Source organism: Pleurodeles waltl, chromosome 7, assembly GCF_031143425.1.
Source record: "Pleurodeles waltl isolate 20211129_DDA chromosome 7, aPleWal1.hap1.20221129, whole genome shotgun sequence".
NCBI lineage: Eukaryota > Metazoa > Chordata > Amphibia > Caudata > Salamandridae > Pleurodeles > Pleurodeles waltl.
This window is the reverse complement of record NC_090446.1, coordinates 477,009,253-477,029,519: the sequence shown is the minus strand read 5'-3', so window position 1 is coordinate 477,029,519 and position 20,267 is coordinate 477,009,253. Positions and strand designations below refer to the sequence as shown.

The 20,267-nt window shown below is 44.4% G+C and overlaps 1 protein-coding gene across 1 annotated transcript in view; it reads left to right on the top strand.

The window, feature by feature from the left end:
* The window catches only part of TMEM219 (transmembrane protein 219), a 211,048-nt gene that overhangs the window by 153,816 nt on the left and 36,965 nt on the right, over nt 1-20,267 (top strand). Inside the window, exon 5 of the mRNA XM_069201642.1 lies at nt 14,936-15,089. Coding sequence (XP_069057743.1) covers nt 14,936-15,089 — 154 coding nt within the window. The remainder of the gene's footprint in view (nt 1-14,935; nt 15,090-20,267) is intronic.

The window sequence follows — 20,267 nt, the reverse complement described above, 5'->3', positions numbered from 1 at the left end:
TTATCAAACTCCAGTGCTGATAATAGAGTTCTTCAGATTCCAGGCTCTTCACATGATTATTTACCTACGCGACTTGATCATCATACCTTAGGATTCTCAAGGGACAACTCCCTTCAGGGATTGAACTGCTGCAGAGCTTGAACTCGATTATAAATGGACCGCAGTTATGTCTGACACTCAGTTGACAGCTGGAACCTTGGGTTGTAGATCAGAGCCCAGACCGCAACTCTAAAAAGGGAATGGAGATTGTTCTCTCAGTTAATTAATTTCCTTAAAAACAGTTAGTGAGACTAGTGAAGCTCTTATTATTGTCCATTCTTGCAATCATTCCAGGGTTCCCCACAATACGTAGTGCTCCAGGCATTCTGAATTGTTTCCTTCAGGAAAGGTCTTTCAAATGCAGATATGATCACCATTTCAGGCAAAGCCAAGCGAGAACTGGGTGGTTGTACTACTTGGAAGCAAGGAACAACCGAATCATATTTGAGCCATGTGGGGACATGGTAATAGAGTCTTGTGCCAGCAGGCTGGAGTAGGTAGATACAAGCAGCCCTCTCTCCTCAGGTGGGATTTGGTCAGACCAGGAATTGAATTGAATTTGCAGTTAACTTGTCTGCAGCAATTAGTGGGATCCTTTGCCAGGTACAGAACGAACTGTTGCAAGATGGACAACATCTCAGCAGTGTGCTATATCAACAAATAGGGAGACACACTGGATCCAAAATCCTAGTTGACATGGCAAAGGATTTTTGGCACTGTTTGTAGGAAAGTGCCCCTCTTGGCATGGTTAACCCCTCCCCCCACAGAGACACCCACTTTGCCTGATATTGATGCTAACTTGACTGAGTGTGTGCTGGGATTTTGCTAACCAGACCCCAGTACCAGTGTTCTTTCCCTAAACTGTACTATTGTTTCCACAATTGGCACATCCCTGGCACACAGCTAGGTGCCAGTGGTACCAAGGTGGTGCCTGTGACCCGGGAGGGTCCCTAACGGCTGCCGCATGTATGGTACCACCCTAAGGGACCCCTCACCAAGCACATGCACACTGCCATTGCAAGATGCCTTAGCAGTTTAGGGAATTCATCCTCAATTTAGCACATGACATCCACCTAGCTGAGCATCTGGGCCAAACTAAAACGTGGAATAGGCTTGTGAGCCATTTCTACTGGCCCAAAATGTCTCAAAAGGTGAAGGAGTTTTGCAGCTCCTCTTCACCTGCCAAGCCAGTGATAAGGCAGGTGGCAACCCAAAGCCCACCCTAATTCCACTACCAGTGGTTTGGGTTCCCTTTGAAAGGGTTGGTGTGGACATAGTGCGTCAACTTGAAAACCCACAGTCTCAGATAACCAGTATATACTTGTAGTAGTGGATCATGCTACCAGGTATCCTGAAGCAGTTTCCCTTGGGTCTACTACAGCTCCTGTAATAGCAAAGCCCTCATTGGTATCTTTGACAGGGTAGGGTTTCCTAAGGAGGTGGTTTCTGACAGAGGTGCCAACTTCATGTCGGCTTACCTAAAACACATGTGGAAGGAGTGTGGGGCGACTTACAAGTTCACCACACTATACCATCCACAAATCAATGGACTTGTTGAAAGGTTGAAGAAGACATTGAAGGGCATGATCATGAGGCTTCCTGAAAAGCTCAAAAAGAGATGGGATGCCCTCCTGCCATGCTTGCTTTTCACCTACAGAGAGGTGCCTCAGAAGGGAGTCTGGTTTTCCTCCTTTGAACTTCTATTTGGCCACCCTGTTAGGGGACCACTTGCACTTGTGAATGAGGGTTGGGAGCGACCTCTCCACGAGCCTAAGCAAGATGTGGTAGACTCTGTGCTTGGCCTCCACTCTAGGAAGGCAGAGTACATGGAAAAAGCATCAAAAAATCTTGATGCTAGCCAACTGCTCCAGAAGCAATGGCATGACCAAAAGGCTGCACTGGTAGAGGTTACACTAGGGCGGAAGGTATGAGTTCTGGAGCCTGTGGCTCCCAGGGCACGTCAGGGCAAGTGGAGTGGTCCTTACCCTATCCTAGAGAAGAAAAGTTAGGTCACCTACGTAATAGACCTGGCCACTAGCAGGACACCCAAAAGGGTGATGCATGTGAACCGCGTCCAACTTTTCTGTGACAGGACTGATGTAATCATGTTGATGGTTACTGATGAGGAACAAGAAGCAGAGAGTGAACCTCTCACTGACCACCTCTTTAACAACCCTTAAGATGGGTCAGTTGATGGAGTAGTCTATTCAGACATCTTCACTGCCTAACAGCAGCCTGACTGCAGGCAGGTCCTGCAGCAGTATGCAGAGCTCTTCTCCTTACCCCCTGGACAGGCACACTGGTGTACACATGATGTGGACACTTGAGACAGTCTGCCTGTCAAGTCCAAGATCTACTAGCAGTCTGACCAAGTTAATTAGAGCATCAAAGTTGAAGTCAACAGGATGTTGGATTTAGGGGTTATTGAACCCTCTGACAGTCTCTGGGCTAACCCAGTGGTCTTAGTCCTCAAGGCTCTTTCCCAGGGTGGAAAGAAAGAAATGAGGTTTTGTGTGGACTACAGAGGTCTCAACTCTGTCACCAAGACAGATGCTAACTCTGTTCCAATAGCTGATAAGCTGATAGACATATTAGGTGCAGCAACATTTCTCAGTACCTTTGACTTGTCTGCAGGCAGTTTGCATAGCACAAGGAGCAAAAGGAAAGATTGCATTCTCTAAACCTGATGGGCATTATCAGTTCACTGTTATTCCCTTTGGTTTAACTAATGCCCCTGCCACCTTGCAAAGGTCGGTAAATGAGGTCCTTGCTGACTTAGAGCCATTCAGTGCAGCATATCTAGATGACAATGCTATCTTTAGCTCCTCCTGGCAAGATCACCTGGTCTACCTGGGGAAGGTTTTGCAGGCTCTGCAATCTGCATGCCTCACTATCCAGACATCTAAATGCCAGATAGGGCAGGGCACTGTTGCATATGTGGGCCACCTTGTGGATAGAGGCCAAGTACAATATTTACAACCCAAGATGCAGACAGTTCTGGACTGGGAATCCCCAAAAACACAGACTCCAGTCAGGGCATGCCATTGTGATTCCCCCCCTCCCCCCCAACCCTCCAACAGGGCTGACCTCTTAAGAAGATGCCCAAGAAAGTAAACTGGACTGTTAGTTGTCAGAAGTCCTTTGACACCCTGAAGGAGGTAATGTGCTCAGTAAGAGTTCTCAAAGCTCCAGACTACTCTAAACAGTTCATTGTGCAGACATATGCCTCTGAACATGGAATAGGAGCAGTCCTGTCGAAGGACCAATGATGATGGCCATGATCAACCTGTTGCTTTTATTAGCAGCAGGTTACTCTCCAGGGAGCAGCATTGGAGTGCCATTGAGAGGGAGGCCTTACCTGTGGTTTGGTCCCTGAAGAAGTTTAGACCATACTTGTTTGGTACTCACTTCATCGTTCAATCTGACGACAGACCTCTCAGATGGCTAATGCAAAAGAAAGGTGAGAACCCTAAACTTTTGAGGTGGTCCATCTCCCTACAGGGAATGGACTTTACAGTGGAACATAGACCTGGGACTGCCCATGCTAATGCAGGTGAACTTTCCAAGTTTTTCCACTTGGACAATGAAGACTTTCTTGGGAAAGGTTAGCCTATCCTCTTTTGTTTGGGAGGGGGTTACCACCACCCCCACCCCCACGTTTTCCTTGATATTGATGCTAACCTGACTGAGTGTGTGCTGGGATCCTTTTAACCAGGCCCCAGAACCAGTGTTGTTTCTTCAAACTGTACCATTGTTTTCACAATTGGCAAACCTCTGGCGCATGGCTAAGTCCCTTGTAAAAAGAACCAGTGGTACCAAGGGCTCTGTGACCAGGGAGGGCTCCTAAGGGCTGCAGCATGTATTGTACCACCTTAAAGGCCCCCACACCAAGCACATACTCACTGCCATTGCAGATTGTGTGTGCTGCTGGGGAGAAAAAGGTGAAGTCGACATGGCACCCCTTACAGGGTGCCATGCCCACAAACCACTGCATGTGGCATAGGTAAGTCACCCCTCAAGCAGGCCTTACAGCCGTAAGTCAGGGTGCAATATACCGCAGGTGAGAGCATAGCTGCATGAGCAATATGCCCCTACAGTTTCCAAGTCCATTCTTAGACATTGTAAGTGCAGTGTGCCCATTTTAAGTACTTGGGCTTGGGAGTTTATCATTACAAACTCCACAGCTCCAGAATGGCTTTACTGAAGGCTGGGAAGTTTGGTATCAAACTTCTCAGCACAATAAACCCACACGGATGCCAGTGTTGGATTTATTGTACAGTGCACACAGAGGGCATCTTAGAGATTCCCCCTGTATTTTACCCAACCCTTTTTGTGTAAGGATGACCGTTCTGTGCCAGCCTGCCATTAACAGACAAGTTCCTGACCCCATGGGGTGTGAGCCTTTTGTGCTCTCTGGGGTCAGGAACAAAGCCTGCCCCCTGCAGGACCTGTAACACTAAGTGGTGAGCCTCAAAGGCTCAGGCCTCCTGTTACAGTGCCCCAGGGCACCCCAGCTAGTGGAGATGCCCGCCTCTCAGACCAAGCCCCACTTTTGGCAGCTGGTCTAGTGGAAAAATTAGATAAAACAGGGAGGAGTGACCATTGCAGCTAGGATCACCCTTAAGGTGTCTGGAGCTGAAGTGACCCCCCACCCCTTGCAGAATCCTCCATCTTGTTTTAAAGAATAGAGACCAATAATGTTAGGAATGTGCCCACCTCCCCAGAGGGCGTGGGCACAGATAGGGTGTAGCCACCCTCAGGGACAGTAGCGATTGGCTGCTGCCCTGTGACCCCTGTAACATCCCTGAATCTAGTATTTAGGGCCCCCCTTGAACCTTACTCACCAGATTCCTGATGACCTCAAGAAGAAAGGAGGACTGTCAAGCTGGCCCCAGCAGTGAAGACTATATAGAACAACTGACTTGGCCACAGCCCTCCCGGCCTGTCTGCAGCTTCAAAGACCCCTGCTCCAAGAAGGACCACCGGACCGGAGAAGGTCCCCAGACGATGCCGACCTCGAGTCCACCCTGGGTTGACCCTGCCTGGCCAACAGGACGATGCCTGCAGCTTGAATCCAGGAGACCCCCCTGACCAGGACCGGATCCGACGAAGATACCCGACGCCCAAGGAGACACCTCCAATTGCAGCCCTCTGGCCTTGGGGAATCTGACCAACGGTCCAGCAACATCCAGTGGGTGCCTCCCCTACCTGTCCAGCCTTTGGTTTTACAGAAAGGGTCCCCTAGACCCAGCCTGCAGCATCTTGTGTGACCCCCTGGGATCCCCCTATTGAAAAGCATTGGGCACCCAGCACTGTTTTTGCACCCTGCACCTGGCCGGCCCGGAGCCTCTGAGGATGTGTTTGGTGTGAACCTGTGGCCCACGCCCCCGGTGCGGACCTAGACGCCCCAGGCCTTTGTCCTGGACCCGTGGGTACTTACCTGCAATCTGCTTTCTGCCAAATACCCCTAGTCCTCATAGGGTTCCATTGTAAACCCGATTCCAACTTTGACTTCTGCACCCAGCCAGCCCCACGTTGGTGGTGGTGCACTTTTGGGGTCAGCCTAAACTTTGACCTGTGGACATCCTGACCCCCAACGACTGGAATCGTAAGTCGCGTACTTACCTGGTAACTGTGCTATTACCTTTCCCCCCTTCCCAGGACTCTATTGACTCCTATGAAAAATTGCACTGTCAACCTTTGAAATAGAAAAGTGTTACTTACTTGTAAATTGTTATACCTGCAAAAACGAAACAAAGTACATTTGCTTGATACCTATAGACAATTGTGCTTACCTACAACAAAAACCTTCTGGTTTTAGAAATAAAACAACAAAATATATTAAAATATGTTTTTGCTATATAAAACAATTGGCTTGGAGTTAGTCATTGAGTGTGTGCCTCATCGCTTGACAGTGTGTGTGTACAACAAATGCTTTGCACTATCCTCTGATAAGCCTAACTGCTCGACTACACTACCACAAAAGAGAGCATTAGTATTATGTACTTTATCCTCTGTTAAGCCTCTGGGGACCCCCTAGACTCTGTGCACACTATAACTCATTTGGCATAGTATACACAGAACCAGCTTCCTACACTATTGTCTTCAACACACCGTTTCAATGACAGCAGAGTGCCTACACGGCAAGGACAATCTTAAAAGCAGATTGGAATATCAAGTCTCAGGGACTCCAGCAAATGAAAAATGGTATCCAGCCTTTTTTCAGAATTTGATGTGTCTTTCGGTTCCATGCACAACTTACCTGTTTCCATCTTGTCTGGCTCTGTAACCTTCCATATTTTTTTATTTGGAGGCCAGACACAGCAACAAAAGGCACAGATACTTTTCTGCAGGCCTGCGCAGCAGATCTCATTATGAATGTTTCCACTAATTGTAATGATTTCCAGGCGTAAGATGCAAGTCAGATGTCAATAAGTGGATCTGGTACTAGTAACCCTGTGATGGAAATCACAGGTATGGTTCCCAGTACATCTGTATCTGTCCAGCATTTTCCCACTATTGGTTTCTCCACTGCATACTCTTCTGATGAATCCATTTGACAAACTATATCCACTGCTTGGGAGGGATAATTTTGGTTGATGTCTTGAAGAATATCTGCAGAGGATGGAATGTCAAAGCAAGTTTTAAAGCTCTTTTCTTTTTTTTAGGCCTTGGACCAGGAGCGTAAAGAAACAATATAGATCAGCACAGTCCAGATGGCTCAGTTAGTGTCTTTAACAACATGCCAATCCCCTAGGGACAGATGTAGTTCACATCCGCAACTCATTTGCAGTATTAAAAATTACAGGTTTAGTGTACCACATGGGTACCTTTTATTGGTCTGTGATATCAGTAGTTTGTGTGTCACTCGCAGGGCTTACAGTGGCAAACATCTCTTGATCAAAATATTGTAAATGGGGATGTGTGTGCCATTCCAGACAGAACTTTTGCATTCCTTTTTATAGAATGCTAACATTGTTTTAAGGTTCATTGAATGTTAGCCGAAAAACACAGATCTCACTTGCATGCAGTCAAATTGACTGTCACTTTGTTTGGAATCTTTTTCTCAGAGTATCAGAAAGTTCTAGAATAGACAGTATACTCTACAGCGAATAGGTTGACTTTTGTGATTGCTATGAGAAATAAAACAGCTACGAGAGCCATCTCTTATCCGGCTTTTCTGGACAATCCCAAGTTATCCATTGTTTGCACCCTCAAAGGATATCAGGCCAAGGCGAGAAATTTAGTTGTAAAGAAGCTTCTCAACTTCTAATCTTTGTGAAAGCTTTTGTGCCAGTACTTATGACCTACCTAACATGTTTGGTGAAATGGGTGGTCATGACACAAGCAGGTATCAATATAGATAGTTTTTCAGCTCTCAGTAAGAAGGCGTATAGTTGTCAAATGAGTTTTGACAGACAGGTTTCTGCTTGGAAGGCTTCTTGAGGGCCACTGACTGGTTTAAAAAAATGAGTATTAAAGAAGTTTTAATGATGAATACTTTGAATACTTTGAACTGCAAATTCCTCACCTCAAGAATATCCCCAGGTGCCAGACTGTATCCTTACACCAGTTCAGCTGCGTGCCAGTGGGTGGTGTCGTATGGCACAGTGGTGACTGTATTGCCAATGAAAGTCACTGAACAGAGTTGCATGTAATCGCCACCCTTGTGCACTGACATAATGTCCTTTCTTTCTGCACCCTTTGATGGGGATCCATAGCTCTACTTCCAAATGTGTCACTTTTAAGTGTCTCCGAAATGTACCTTATACGGTGTGCCAAGGACGATGCCTCCCCTAAAACTATAGGGTTCAAGCCATGACATGGCTGCAGATATCAGTAATAGACCCGCACAACATGTGTCTTTGGTTCTTGGACTCCAGCCACAACCAGTTGTGCAATAATTTTGTTCTTGTGCATCCAAGGGTGTTCCAGGAAAAGGGGTCAAAACCGCATTGTTGAAAAATAAGAGGTCATGCTTGAAACAAGTTCCTGTCCAAGATGCATGGCCATTGCATGATCTCGTACAAGAAGGTGATCCTGTGTGAAATACTGTTCCCAATGAAAGTCTTTCATTAAGTGAAAGATGCTTCATAAATGCAGGAAAGCTAAGCTGGATTTGACCTCATCCCAGCACTTGAAATCAGACAAGAATTTGCAAGGGTGGCAATTGATGTTTCATACCTCACCAGAGTCTTCTGGCTTGCACCCTGTCGCGCAGCTGTTCTAGGTTTATCCCATTTTTCCCAGGCCGTCATCAATGCCTCACCAAATTGCAGCCTTTAGGGAGGTCATCATGCTTCCTCTTCATTATACTAATTATCGACTTTAAGTGGATTTACAAAATAGCAGTGGGCTAGATAAGTATATTGAGAGTGAGCTGCACTTGCCTCTTGGTCGACCAATGGAAGAAAGTGGCTCTTTTGCATGTGCTGTGAAAAGCACAGCAGATATGCTCGATTTACAGTTGCCTACTGTTGAACCTAAGGCAAGCTTATGAACTGAGATCCTTCAACCAGGTCCTGTCTCTTGAGTCATAATTGCCATTCAACAAGGCCCTCATGGACACTTGCATGGCCATCTAGTCCAAGTCCGCTCCGGCCCCCTAGTCAGTTGACCTGTAGCCAGGCGACATAGACCGGTCCCCAGTGATCCTGAATTATTATTATTATTATTATTATTATTATGATTTATTATTATTATTTTTTTTTTTTTTTTTTTTTAATCTAGGTATTCCTCACCTGAGAATCTGGTCGTATAGGCATCAACAAGTAAAGGCAATCCTATTGCCTTCCCGGCAACCATTCTGGATAGAGAGTCAAAATGTATATCTTTAGGAAGAAATTGATCTCTTTGGCTAGTTTAGCCTTATGATGCTAGGCAGATGCACATATGCTGTATGGGACATTGCCAACAAGTTATTGTCAGCCCAGACCACTTCTGTTCCTTACTGTCACAAATGATACATGATGGCCTGGATGCTGCAAGGTATGCCTTGTTTGCTGGCTTGTGTAGCTTTATGCAGAGCCAACCTAAGAACTAGGAAAGTTACACTATATCAAAAGACTTGGGTTCACTCAGGACAATCAAAGTTAGAGAAACAACCAAGGTAAGCCAAAAAGTGTCCATGTACAACAATTGTATTCCCTTGTCAAATAACTGCAAGCACACTGTATTAAATTGCAAAGAGTTTTTTTTAATACACAAAATACCCATCTTATGAGAACGTACCAAATTAAAAACCAAGAAGCAAAACAATAATATTGAAAATCAAGGAATTCTTGTGTAATCAAAACAACTGATGTAAAATTCTAAATATTATGCAACAATTAAAGAATAATACATGATAATATCCAATACTCAATTGAGAATCTCAAATCGTCAATTGAGAATAATCAGTTGTAACAAAACACATTAGTACAGTTCATATTGTATGGTGAAAGGTCAATGTTTCGGCCCAGTGGTGAAATTGACCAGGGCCATCATCAGGACAGTTTATCAAAAGGACATTTAGTAGAAAGCAACCAAAGGCGTTCCACTGAAAATTGTAAAAGAAAATAAAGTGATAAGCCAAACGTTGGTCCTAAAATTACAGCGAGAAATCTGTAATTGTTTTCCAGTTTGGACACCACAGACTCTGTTAAGACAGTTGTTGGCACCATTATATTGCTTAGAAGGCACTCCTGGATGAGATCAACCAGATTTTCAGGAGATGTCAAAGCGTCCTTTATGGATATTCCCTTTAATGGCTCCACAGTGTTTGACAAGAAGGCTGATTCGATGCTCGAATGATTAAGGCCAAACAATCCTTGTGAGTTTTGTCTCCTACTAGGCAGTTCCACCAACAATACAGAAAGTTCAGGGAGTTATTACAGCGGGCTGACTTGCAGACAAAGCCAGTCTTCCCAACCTGTGCATCAACATCACACCCTGTCATTTCAGGAGAGAGGTTGTAGCAACAGGTGAGGCCAATTGAATCAGCATGGATACCTCTATTCTGACTCATCTTCTTCTGCTGCAGAGTCTGCCTATCTACTATAACTTGTCCTCATAGGCCCACAGTTACCCTGTAGGAGGCAGGATACAACATTCCCACCCAGCTGGAGATCAATCATATTGGATATATAGGTCTTGCACCTCATTCAAAGGGTTCTGGCTTTCATGTCATCCCTGCCAAGTGTTCCTCCCATATCAGTAAAACCCTCAGCGGACCATTCTGCTATCTTGCTGAAAGAAGTTAGTATTCTTCTGGCCAAGAATGCCATTGAGCAAGTGCTATATTCAAAGACCGGAAAAGGGAGCTATTCATGCATTAGGAGGACAGGGGGGCTAGGTGTATTCTGGACTACTGAATGCTTACTTTTTTTTTTTTGCTCACACGGTCTCGGATTCTTTCTGCCTTGTACCAAGAAGACTGGATCATGGCCCTAGGTTTTGAGGACACATATTTTCATAACCCTTCTCTACCGTCTATCTGTGGTTCATGTCAGGATAGGAAATTTCCAATTTGCCAGACTACCATTTGGTCCCTTGAGTGTTCACAAAAGGTATCGCAGTGGTTGCTTGCCATCTGCAGAATTTGTTGATGCATGTGTTTCCATACCTTGATGATTGACTACTCATTTGGTTTTTCTGCAGATAGTCGTAGGCTATTTCAAGGTAACAGCTAAAATTCCATACATCTTTGGGGTTTTTCATCAGCAAGCCAAAGTCCCATTTGAGCTCCAGTCAAAGGACACCCTTCATTAGGGTTGCCGTAAGCACAGTTTAATTCCTTTCCACACCTCATTGAGTCAAGAGCAGTTAGGATATGATCTTGATGTCTGGGGCTCAGTCTTGATTCTTGGCTAGGACAGCTCTGAGGCTTCTTGGACTTGTTGCTTTGTGTATTTTGCTCGTCCCGAATTGCAGATGTTGGCCCTGCAGTAGAACTTCAAGTTTAAGTGAGCTCTACATAAGGCATGCCACTCCCATTCCATTCAGATCTCGTAGGAGACTACAAAGGATCTTCTGTGGTGGTAGACCAATGACAGTCTGAACTTTGGTAAGCCACTCTTCCTTCCCCAATTGGACTTCATGGTTGTGACAGATGCATCAGTGCTAGTTTTGCAAATGTGGTCGTCACATGCTGGAGTTGGAGATTAGATGCCTCTGGTTACTGGTTTAGCGCCGGCCCGATATCTGTCTTTTGGAACTTTGGGTCATCTTGTCATCCTTTGGGGAAGCCTAGTGTGGGACCCAAACAAATGATTGTCACGCAATGCTGGAAAAAGCAGGGTGGTGTGGGGTGTGAGATCCTGCACCAGGAACTGTTCCTCGGGAGGCGGCTTGACTATCAGAACATTTTTTATGTAGCCAACCATCTAGTGACGTGTCTTCAGTTGGAGTATCCACCAGAAAAAGCACTGCCAATGATAAATAACTTGTTCTTGGTTTGAAATGTGGTATCCAAGGTTAGAACAAGCATTATTCTCACCTCTGGTCCTGTAATAAGGTGCAAAATGTCCTACCTTTTGTGACTGAAAGTTTTCATTCTATTAAGGCCTTGGAAGCAAAGATTGTTGCTGTCTGATGGTAATTATAAGATGTGTATTATTTACTGTATTTTTGTTGTGCTTCCGTGAATGAAAGAAGTTTGTTATACTTCCATTTTAATATGCTTGTTCTTGAATGGTTTCTACCGACCCATTGTTAAGGAAATGTAATGATTGTTTGCTAGGAGTTACATTTGGTTTTAGGTAAAATGGGATTACTCAGGAATTTGTTAAAGGAGCCTTGTAGCAAGATACAGAAAGATGGCAGCTGCATGGAATTTTATAGCCAAAGAGACTGTTGATTGTTAGATGGTGGTCATATTTTGAGATTTGTTTTGATGGTTGTATTGTACTTTAAAACTATATAGTGCTTACTACCATTTATGTGGGATGCTGAAATGCTTGTCTACCTGGGTAGCATGATAAACTGTGTTTGGAAGGCTATCGTCTTTCTTTTGACTCTGTGTGGGAAGTCGTTCCAAGCTGTGCGTGTTGACAAATTAGATGCTGTTCTTGTGTTATGGGATGTAGAGCTTGGTGTAATGGATGAACGAGTGTGATAGATAAGCACACAATTTATGGTTTACAGTAAGCTTGCAACTCTAAACAGCTCTGTAGGTCCATTTATGGTATTTCTTTTGATGATAGTCAGCTAAGCTCACTTCCGCTCTGGGTTGTCCATTTTGGGATTTTTAGTTTTAAGTTTATAGCCCTGAGCAGGCATAGGTTGGGGAAAGATGGAAGGGGGATTTACTGGGATGGACTTTGTTACTATAATCCCATATTTTTATAGTCATTGTGAGATGCCAAGAAACTACCACAGTGTCCGGATGGGACTTGCAGTAGTTGCCTAAACTCCTTAAAATCCTCTATTACCCATGGGTATGTTATGTCTTCAGTTATTTCATGCCTGTTTAGATAGTGATGGTTGTGTTTTTTACTGAGAACATGTATAGTCGTGGGTGATGGACATGACCCATAGGGGTTCTGTCTTAGATGAGTCAGGCAGAATAAGGGAGTTATTATGCAACCTGTTTGATCTGCAGTTGGTTTCCGGACCACTGAGTGCTATTGTGTTAGTGTTAGTGAGGGCTAAGAGGGTTATATATGAATTGATGTTGCTTTATAACACCCAAGCTGCGTAAAACTCGTAGGACAGTAAGCTGATGGATGATCTGCAGGCTTGGGCTGCGATGCTTACAGACTGAAATCTCCTGATGCCCATCCCCTATGAGCTATTCCCGACAGGGGATAGAAATCACCAGGAATATAGGGCTCTACTTAGTGTTGTGGGTGGATTGCAACGATCACACTGTTTTGTTCCTGTTACTGCCATGATAGCTGTCTGGTTGTGGATTGTTCGGGACCCCAAATACCCACATGGAGCCAAGGCTGTATTGGGGTCCAATGATGATGATTGTCATATTCCGCAATTTCGTTATTATACTACTCATTTTTATTGGCACTATTGCATCTTGATGTTTTTTAAGTGCTAGTAAAAACATACACACAAAGAACACCAAAGGTAGACATAGGTTAGCCATTCATAACTTACCTACACTTAGGAAGTTTTATGTTAGTTGGACCATCCCGTGTCTGATAGATACTTCAAATTGCAGATTGCTTACTTTATTTGAGATACAAGACTGGATCCAGAGAACGCTTCAGCAGTGATCCCACGCACTGGTAGTGATGCCATGTGGGTCCGCAGTGACTCTGTACCGCCCCCATAGTGGAAGAGCCACATATAAATGTTACCCCTAATGTCCCTTTCTTTATTCAGATCCAGAGCTTTGCTCCCACCTCTGTGTTTTTTTTTTTTTTTTCGTTTTTTTTTTACGACTCCAGAACTGTCTGCATTGTGCTCAGTAATGTTCCTGTAATTGAAAAATGATAGGATTCAAACCTTGCTGACACTGCAGGAACCAGATGAGAGTCATGGCCCTCAATGAGGTGTATCTGTGGTGTTTGGTCTCTGGGTGCATTAACTATTCCCTGATTCATCCCAAGGTGATTCAGGACTGTGAGGTGAAACAACATTGCTGAGTACAGGAATTAGGTGCTTCTTAAGGGATCATGGCAAGACACTAAAAGAGTAAATAGTTCTAAGGAACTAAAACAATATCTATTATGTGTGTTTTACAGCCTTTAGTCCAGATGTACGTAGCTATTTTCTGCTCACAAACGTTTGCAACCAGAAAATAGCATTTTGGTGTGTACCAATGCTATTTTGCGATTCAGTAATCTGTTTACCGAATCACAAAATAGATCTGCGAGTCGCTGTTTGAAAGGGGTGTGCCGACGGCGTCCCTTCCAAATTAGCAAGTTGCGATTGCATGTATGATAGTTTTGCGACCGTGAATGCGATCGCAAAACAATCACGGTTACCACCAACTTCAAGTTGGTGGTAACCCATTTGCAAATAGGACGAGTTCCCCAAGGGACCTCTTCCCCTTTGTGAATGGGGGCGCCACCATTTTTTGAGAGCAGGTTGTGGTCCCACGGACCACTGCTTGCCCTAAAACATAAAAAGAAAACTTTTCATTTTTTTTGTTTGTAATGCATTCCTTTTTCTTTAACCCCTTGGCAGCCAAGGATGTAACGGTTACATCCTTGGCTGCGGCGCTGAGGTACCAAGGATGTAACCGTTACGTCCTGGTACCGACTCAAGCGCTCCCCCCATGAGCCTCGTCTCAGGGCTCCCACTGCAGGGATAGAAGGGGAATCGCTTTCCCTTTCCATCAACCCCCCACCCCCCAATGGCGTCTGATGACGTCAGTACGCAACCTCATCAGAGGCCTGCCCCTTGCTATATATTTTTTTATGTTTACTTTTGTTTTTTATATATGGGGAGTGACCCCTTAGGCAAGGGTCGCTCCTCTGGGGGGGGGGGGGGGGGGGGGGGGGGGGATTTATTTTAGGCCATTTCTGCTCCCCTTGGAGGCAGATCGGCCTTAAACCACTAGGCACCAGGGATTTGTGTGTGTATATCTGTGTGTTTTGCCTATTCCGTACTCATCTGATTTACCAGGGCACCTGCTTCCCTACTTACTCCAGCAGCTACAAACCTGTAACATGCTTGGAAATATAGGGCCTGATTACGACCTTGGCGGATGGGATACTCCATCACAAACGTGATGGATATCGTCCCAGCCATTTTACAAGATCCATAGGAAATAATGGAACTTGTAATATGGCGGCGGACGGGATAGCCATCACGTTTGTGACGGAATATCCCATACACCAAGATCGTAATCAGGCCCATAGTGCATAATATGGTTTGTCTGTTTCTACTTCACTCTCTCTTGCTCTCTCGTGGACACATCCACACATAATAAATAATTGTTTTTGTAATTCACCAGGAAACCTCCTGATTGTGGTGTTCACCCTTTGACACGCACACTTGTGACCCCAGGCACCACTGCAAGATCCAAGAGTGATGGTTCGTGGAAAACACCACCCTGCTACCAGGGCAAATACCGCTGGCAACCTTCTTTGACTACAATGCTGACAGAGGTGAGGTGAACAGGTTTATAATGAGGTATGGGATGTGAGAACTGTGACACTTTGCTGTCTGAGGTCAGCAGTGGATAGTGAACTATGTGGGACGTCTTGGAATACCTTAACCTCCATGTTCTCTGAGATGGCATTGGAGACTTGTTATATGTGGTGGGCAGAGGCTGTTATGCTGTCTCATTTGAGATTCTTTGACCATATGCTGACCTCTGTGGACACATTTTACCAATTAAAGGGATGATAAGCTGGATTGCGGCTATGTGTGAGTTCAAGATGACAAAAACACTTGACATAAATTACAAGCAAACCCAGAAAATCCACATAGGAAATCCAAACTGGACAAGGTGCAAGTACAACATGATGAACGTTTATTTAAAAGAAATGTAATAATTATTGCACAAGGCAAAACCCAATGGTTAGTGAATTCAGTTCAGAATATTCAAGATGCAAAATAATGTGAATCAGCATATGCAGTGAAGGCTGAGCCATATTCTGGTTAGTAGCCAGAACAAATATTGTTTAGCAAAAGGCAAATAATAAATCAATGAACAAATAGTCATAGGATCTGCTCAGTTTAAAGGCAGCAGAGAATCTTAAAAATCTCCACTATTGATTCACTAAGAGAACTGATATGGAGCCTGTCTCAATGAGAAAAGGACTGACAACTTCTATAACAGCCTCTGTGGCATATTAGCAGCACAGATCCAAGCTCTAACCAAGGTGTGAAGTGTTACCATATGTTGTACACCTAAAATTGCAACACTACAAGCCAGTCATCATTTAGAACAGTGTTTTCCAAACGCACTGGCAGTTTGGTGAGCCCATTTTTGGTGGGTTGCGGAAAGTGAAGCAATAAGTGAAGATGCCTTTAAATTCTGTATTTATTTTGTTACAGTTGCTGTGCTCCAAACACAGGGATAAAATGTCAGCCCACGTCTTCTGCTATTCATTTTTTTAACATTAGTACTGGTGTTTACAAACTTCTTTACAAACTTCTTTCACTTGGCAGTCAGAGAAAGAAAAATAAAGTGAGTTATGTGCCTATCTTGCTAGGGTACATTAAGAGTGAAAGGAAACAAAATGTAAATACCTGTAAATTAGTTAGGAAGCAAAAATGAAGCACATTTTGTGTAATTCTGAAGTGTGATGAAAAAGATTTTAATAGGATCAGAACAAATCAAGCCACTTTACTTGGTGATGCGGAAGTCAATACATTTTCACTAAAAACATTTTCCAGACATTATCATTTTTGTGCAATATAGTTTTATCAGTAAGTCTGTCTGTGCAGAATTAGTGACCTTTTCAGTGGAAAATATGCAATTTGTAAATGACAATGCGCCACTACACAATGCTGTTGTTAAATTAATAAATTGCCTGCCTCACGTCCATTGAAGCCAGATGGTTAGACTGAAAAGAGGCAGTGGTTCTAAAAGGTTTGGTAATCACTGCTTGAGAATATTTACTAAGAAAAACAAGTTCACTCTGAAAACTCCCCAATCTTAATAAACAATTAGTACTTTTAGCCCACAAATAAAAGGGAAATGACATTCCCTTACTAAACAGTAGCTGCTTGAAAATATAAATAAACCACATTTCTATTAGTGAAGTTAATCCTTGAATGTTTAAACATTGTATGCATGTTCTTCAAGCAGTAGGCAGTGAGCTTGTTAATGTCTGTGTATGGTACTCTTGCAAACATTTAACTTTAGGGGCAAAATCTCTTTTTTCTTTTTTTTTTTTTTTGTAAATCATTTTTTTCAAGCATTTTTGTTCTTTGAAAACCACGCTTGTTGGAATTGTAAATAAAACCACATTTTAAGGAAGCTGTTTTAAAGAGAACATTTTACACAATTTAATAGAAAATGTAGACAGAAAATAGGCAGTAGCTTTCAGAAGCTGCCCATTTTGAGCCACGTTTCCATCACTGTCTTTTCATGGTCTCCAATGGCACCTGGACTCCCATTTCTATCTTTTTTTCAGTAACTGTCAGCACGATCCTAAAGCAGTGAGTTCTACCATTTTATTTGTTTCTCTGTTGAAATACTTTACTTTTGACAAGGTTTTTATTTTCAAAGTTTATTGAATGACCTTTATGCTTTTATGTGGTAAGTCTACATGACGCACTCACAGAGAAAAGGTGTTCCTTTTTGTCATAATATGTCCAAAATAACATTGATGCACTAATGTAGAGTGTCCTGAGTGGCAGGGAGGAGGATGATGAAGCTCTTTGGGCCACAGAGAAAAAATAAATCACTGAGGAGAAAGTTTTGGGAAGTGCCACGGAAATCTAGAGCACTGTTACCACCAGTATCTATCAAGGTAAAGATGTAGCACGTCTCTCCTGCCTCCTGCTCACCATCAGACAGCATCAGCGGCCATATCAACATTTATGATAGTAATGTACACAGCATCTTAGATGTTGGAACCTCACTTAGGGCCAGATGTAGCAAAGGGTTTTACCCATTCTGTGTCTATGGGAAAATTAGTTGGTACATATGGCCCTTAATGTTGAGATCACCTTTGATGTGTACAGCACCATACAATAATAAAATGTGATATTTTTAATCTCTGTGTATGTAAATATATGAAAAGGAGTGCAGTTTTAGAAGATTTATTGTGGGGAGTATCTGAAGCTGATATGAATTATAGTAGCGGGAATGTGGGATGTGAAAATGCTTTCTGTCTATCACGTTGTTGTGTGAATTAGGAAAGCCCAACAGTTTAACTGCTGGGGCGTTCCCCAGTACCCCTCACCCAGCTGAGCCTTTCTGTCGCTATTTGGAGTAATTAGTGCATAGGGTTTCATAAACTTTTTCCACATAACTTTCCATCCTTTTATTCAACATTCTGGAGATTCTAAAGGTACCCAAGGTTTGTGGGGAAAACAGTAAAAATATAGATACATTTTGAGGTTTAATTTTTTTGGGGCAAATAGGAAAAAAGTACTCCGGATAAGTGTCTGTTTTTTTTAAAATACTAAAAATGGCATAATCGTATGGTTTTCTGTGCTAAAATCACAATCTTTCCAGCTTTCAGGAACCTGCAAATCTGAATCAAAAAAAGAAAAATCTTTACCACAGTTCTGGCATTTTTTAAAAGAGGTAGCCCAGTTTTCCTATTTATCTGATAGAGAAACTATTTGCAGATGCCTTACCTTTGAATTTTTCCCATTGGTGAGACTGGATCTGGAGATTTTCGTGAGCAGTACCCCAGAGCGCTGTAAGGTGGCACAGATCAGCTCTGCGCCCGTGCCGGATATGACGTTGTGGTTCCTATATAGGCACCACCCTGGTGCGATGACGTCAATTTTTTTCTTTCCACGCCAGCAAGTGCTGATCCACAAAGATCTACTTCTCAGTCACTTTTTGTCTGCCTTTTTTTTTTTTCTTCACTTTTTAAGTTTTCTACTCCTGGTGCATCCAGGATATCATCCAGAAAGTCCGGCTTCAAGCCCTATAGATCCTGTCGTTGGGTGATGTCAGTGATGGATCCACACCCCGTATGTCTTTGGTGCCTTGAGCGTGATCATGATCTGAAATCGTTCTCGGAGTGCAGGCCATGCATCCGAAGGCTTTGAGGTAGTGGTCCCTAAAGCTGATGGTGGCCTGATGCTCGACTGCGCAGCTCAACATCTCTGTCATCAGGAAGGTCCCAGGATCAGTCACGGAGTCCTCCATTGAGTTCATCCCACTCCAATTCCTCGGGCAATCTAGTAAGTCGAGGCATAAGAAGAAGTCCAAGTAGTTGAAGCATTCTTCAACTTCTCTTCTATGGGGTGACGACATGAGGGAGTGTCGACATTCTAGGCCTTGCTCTACAGAGCCTGCACCTTGGCTGACTTTATGCCTCCCTGAGTTTCTAGATTTTGAGTGACCCCTGACCAACTTAGAGAGTTTTATGAGGCCATGCACCTCCCTTTTGGGCAGCCCGACACTGCTGGAGCACCGGGCCCTGTGGAGTCGGACGTGCCCCTTTGAGTTCCTTGCCGGCAGCTTTGGCCTTGGCCCAAGAGGGGCACCTAAGGATCCAGTCCCGGATCCGGACCTGCGTGAGTTCTACCACCCTGACCTTACACAACACCAGTGCTGACACTCTTGGTGTCATCCATTGTGATCCCTAACTCCAACACAGAGCCGAATTGGCATCGTACAAGACAAACTCTGACACCAGCAGGAGCCTTGCCTCCTAGATCGGATCTGGAGCCCTTTTATTGTGGATGAGGCCTTGGGGATGAAAGTGAGGGGTCACTGGACCCTTTAGAATACCAGCCCCATGAAACTATGGACTAGTGTGAAGACTTAGGTGAGGTCTGTGGACTGGATACTTCTTCAGATACTGGCATGCTTTCTCCACCTGCCGTGGCTGTAGAAAAGGGAATGTCTTATGCTGTGGTGGTGAGAAGAGCGGCTGAGATCTGAAAATTCAACTGCCTTTAGTGGGCGTCAAGATTAATCTCTTGACAGAAGTGCTACAACTGGGAGCTTCCACCTCAGAGCCCCTGCTCCTGTTTAATGAGGTCCTCACGGACGACCTACTGGGTACCTGGTTGAAACCCAGCAGAGAGACTCCTGTGAACACAACGATTGCCCGCCGCCATCACCCCACACCCAGTGAACCAAGTTTTTTGACACAACACCCCACCCCTGAGAAATTGGTGGTCCAAGCCACTGCTTCCCAGGGTCATAATCGGTGGCCCTAAGGCACCATACCTAGCTGAGGACGTCTGGCTTTTCCGGGGATGCCCAAGCCTCCTTGATAGACATGCCCTTTGATGGCACTTGGAGACAAGGCAAACACTGCACTCGAGTGGTTTGAGGATTCTTGGGCTACGACCAGGTCCTTGAAGCCATCCATGCCCCAGTCTGCCATTTGCCCCTTTTGTGGCTACAGAAGGGGCCTCCAACTGCGTCCATTGTCCATTCCCGTCCAGCCACTGAACTGTGTGTGCTCTGCGCGGCTGAGGGTGCGGAATCCACTGACCTCGTGGATCAGTTGGCCAGGGGTCTAAAAAGTCCATTGCTCCCCAATCCACCCAGATCCCACTCCCCACGTCCCCCACCACCACCACAGCGCCCGCTAAGCCATCCAAGTCTGACTCGCCTCCACCATGGGCCAATTGACAGCAGTATTCACCATCACCTGCTCTGCTGCCAATCCATAACATCAGATGGGTGGGTT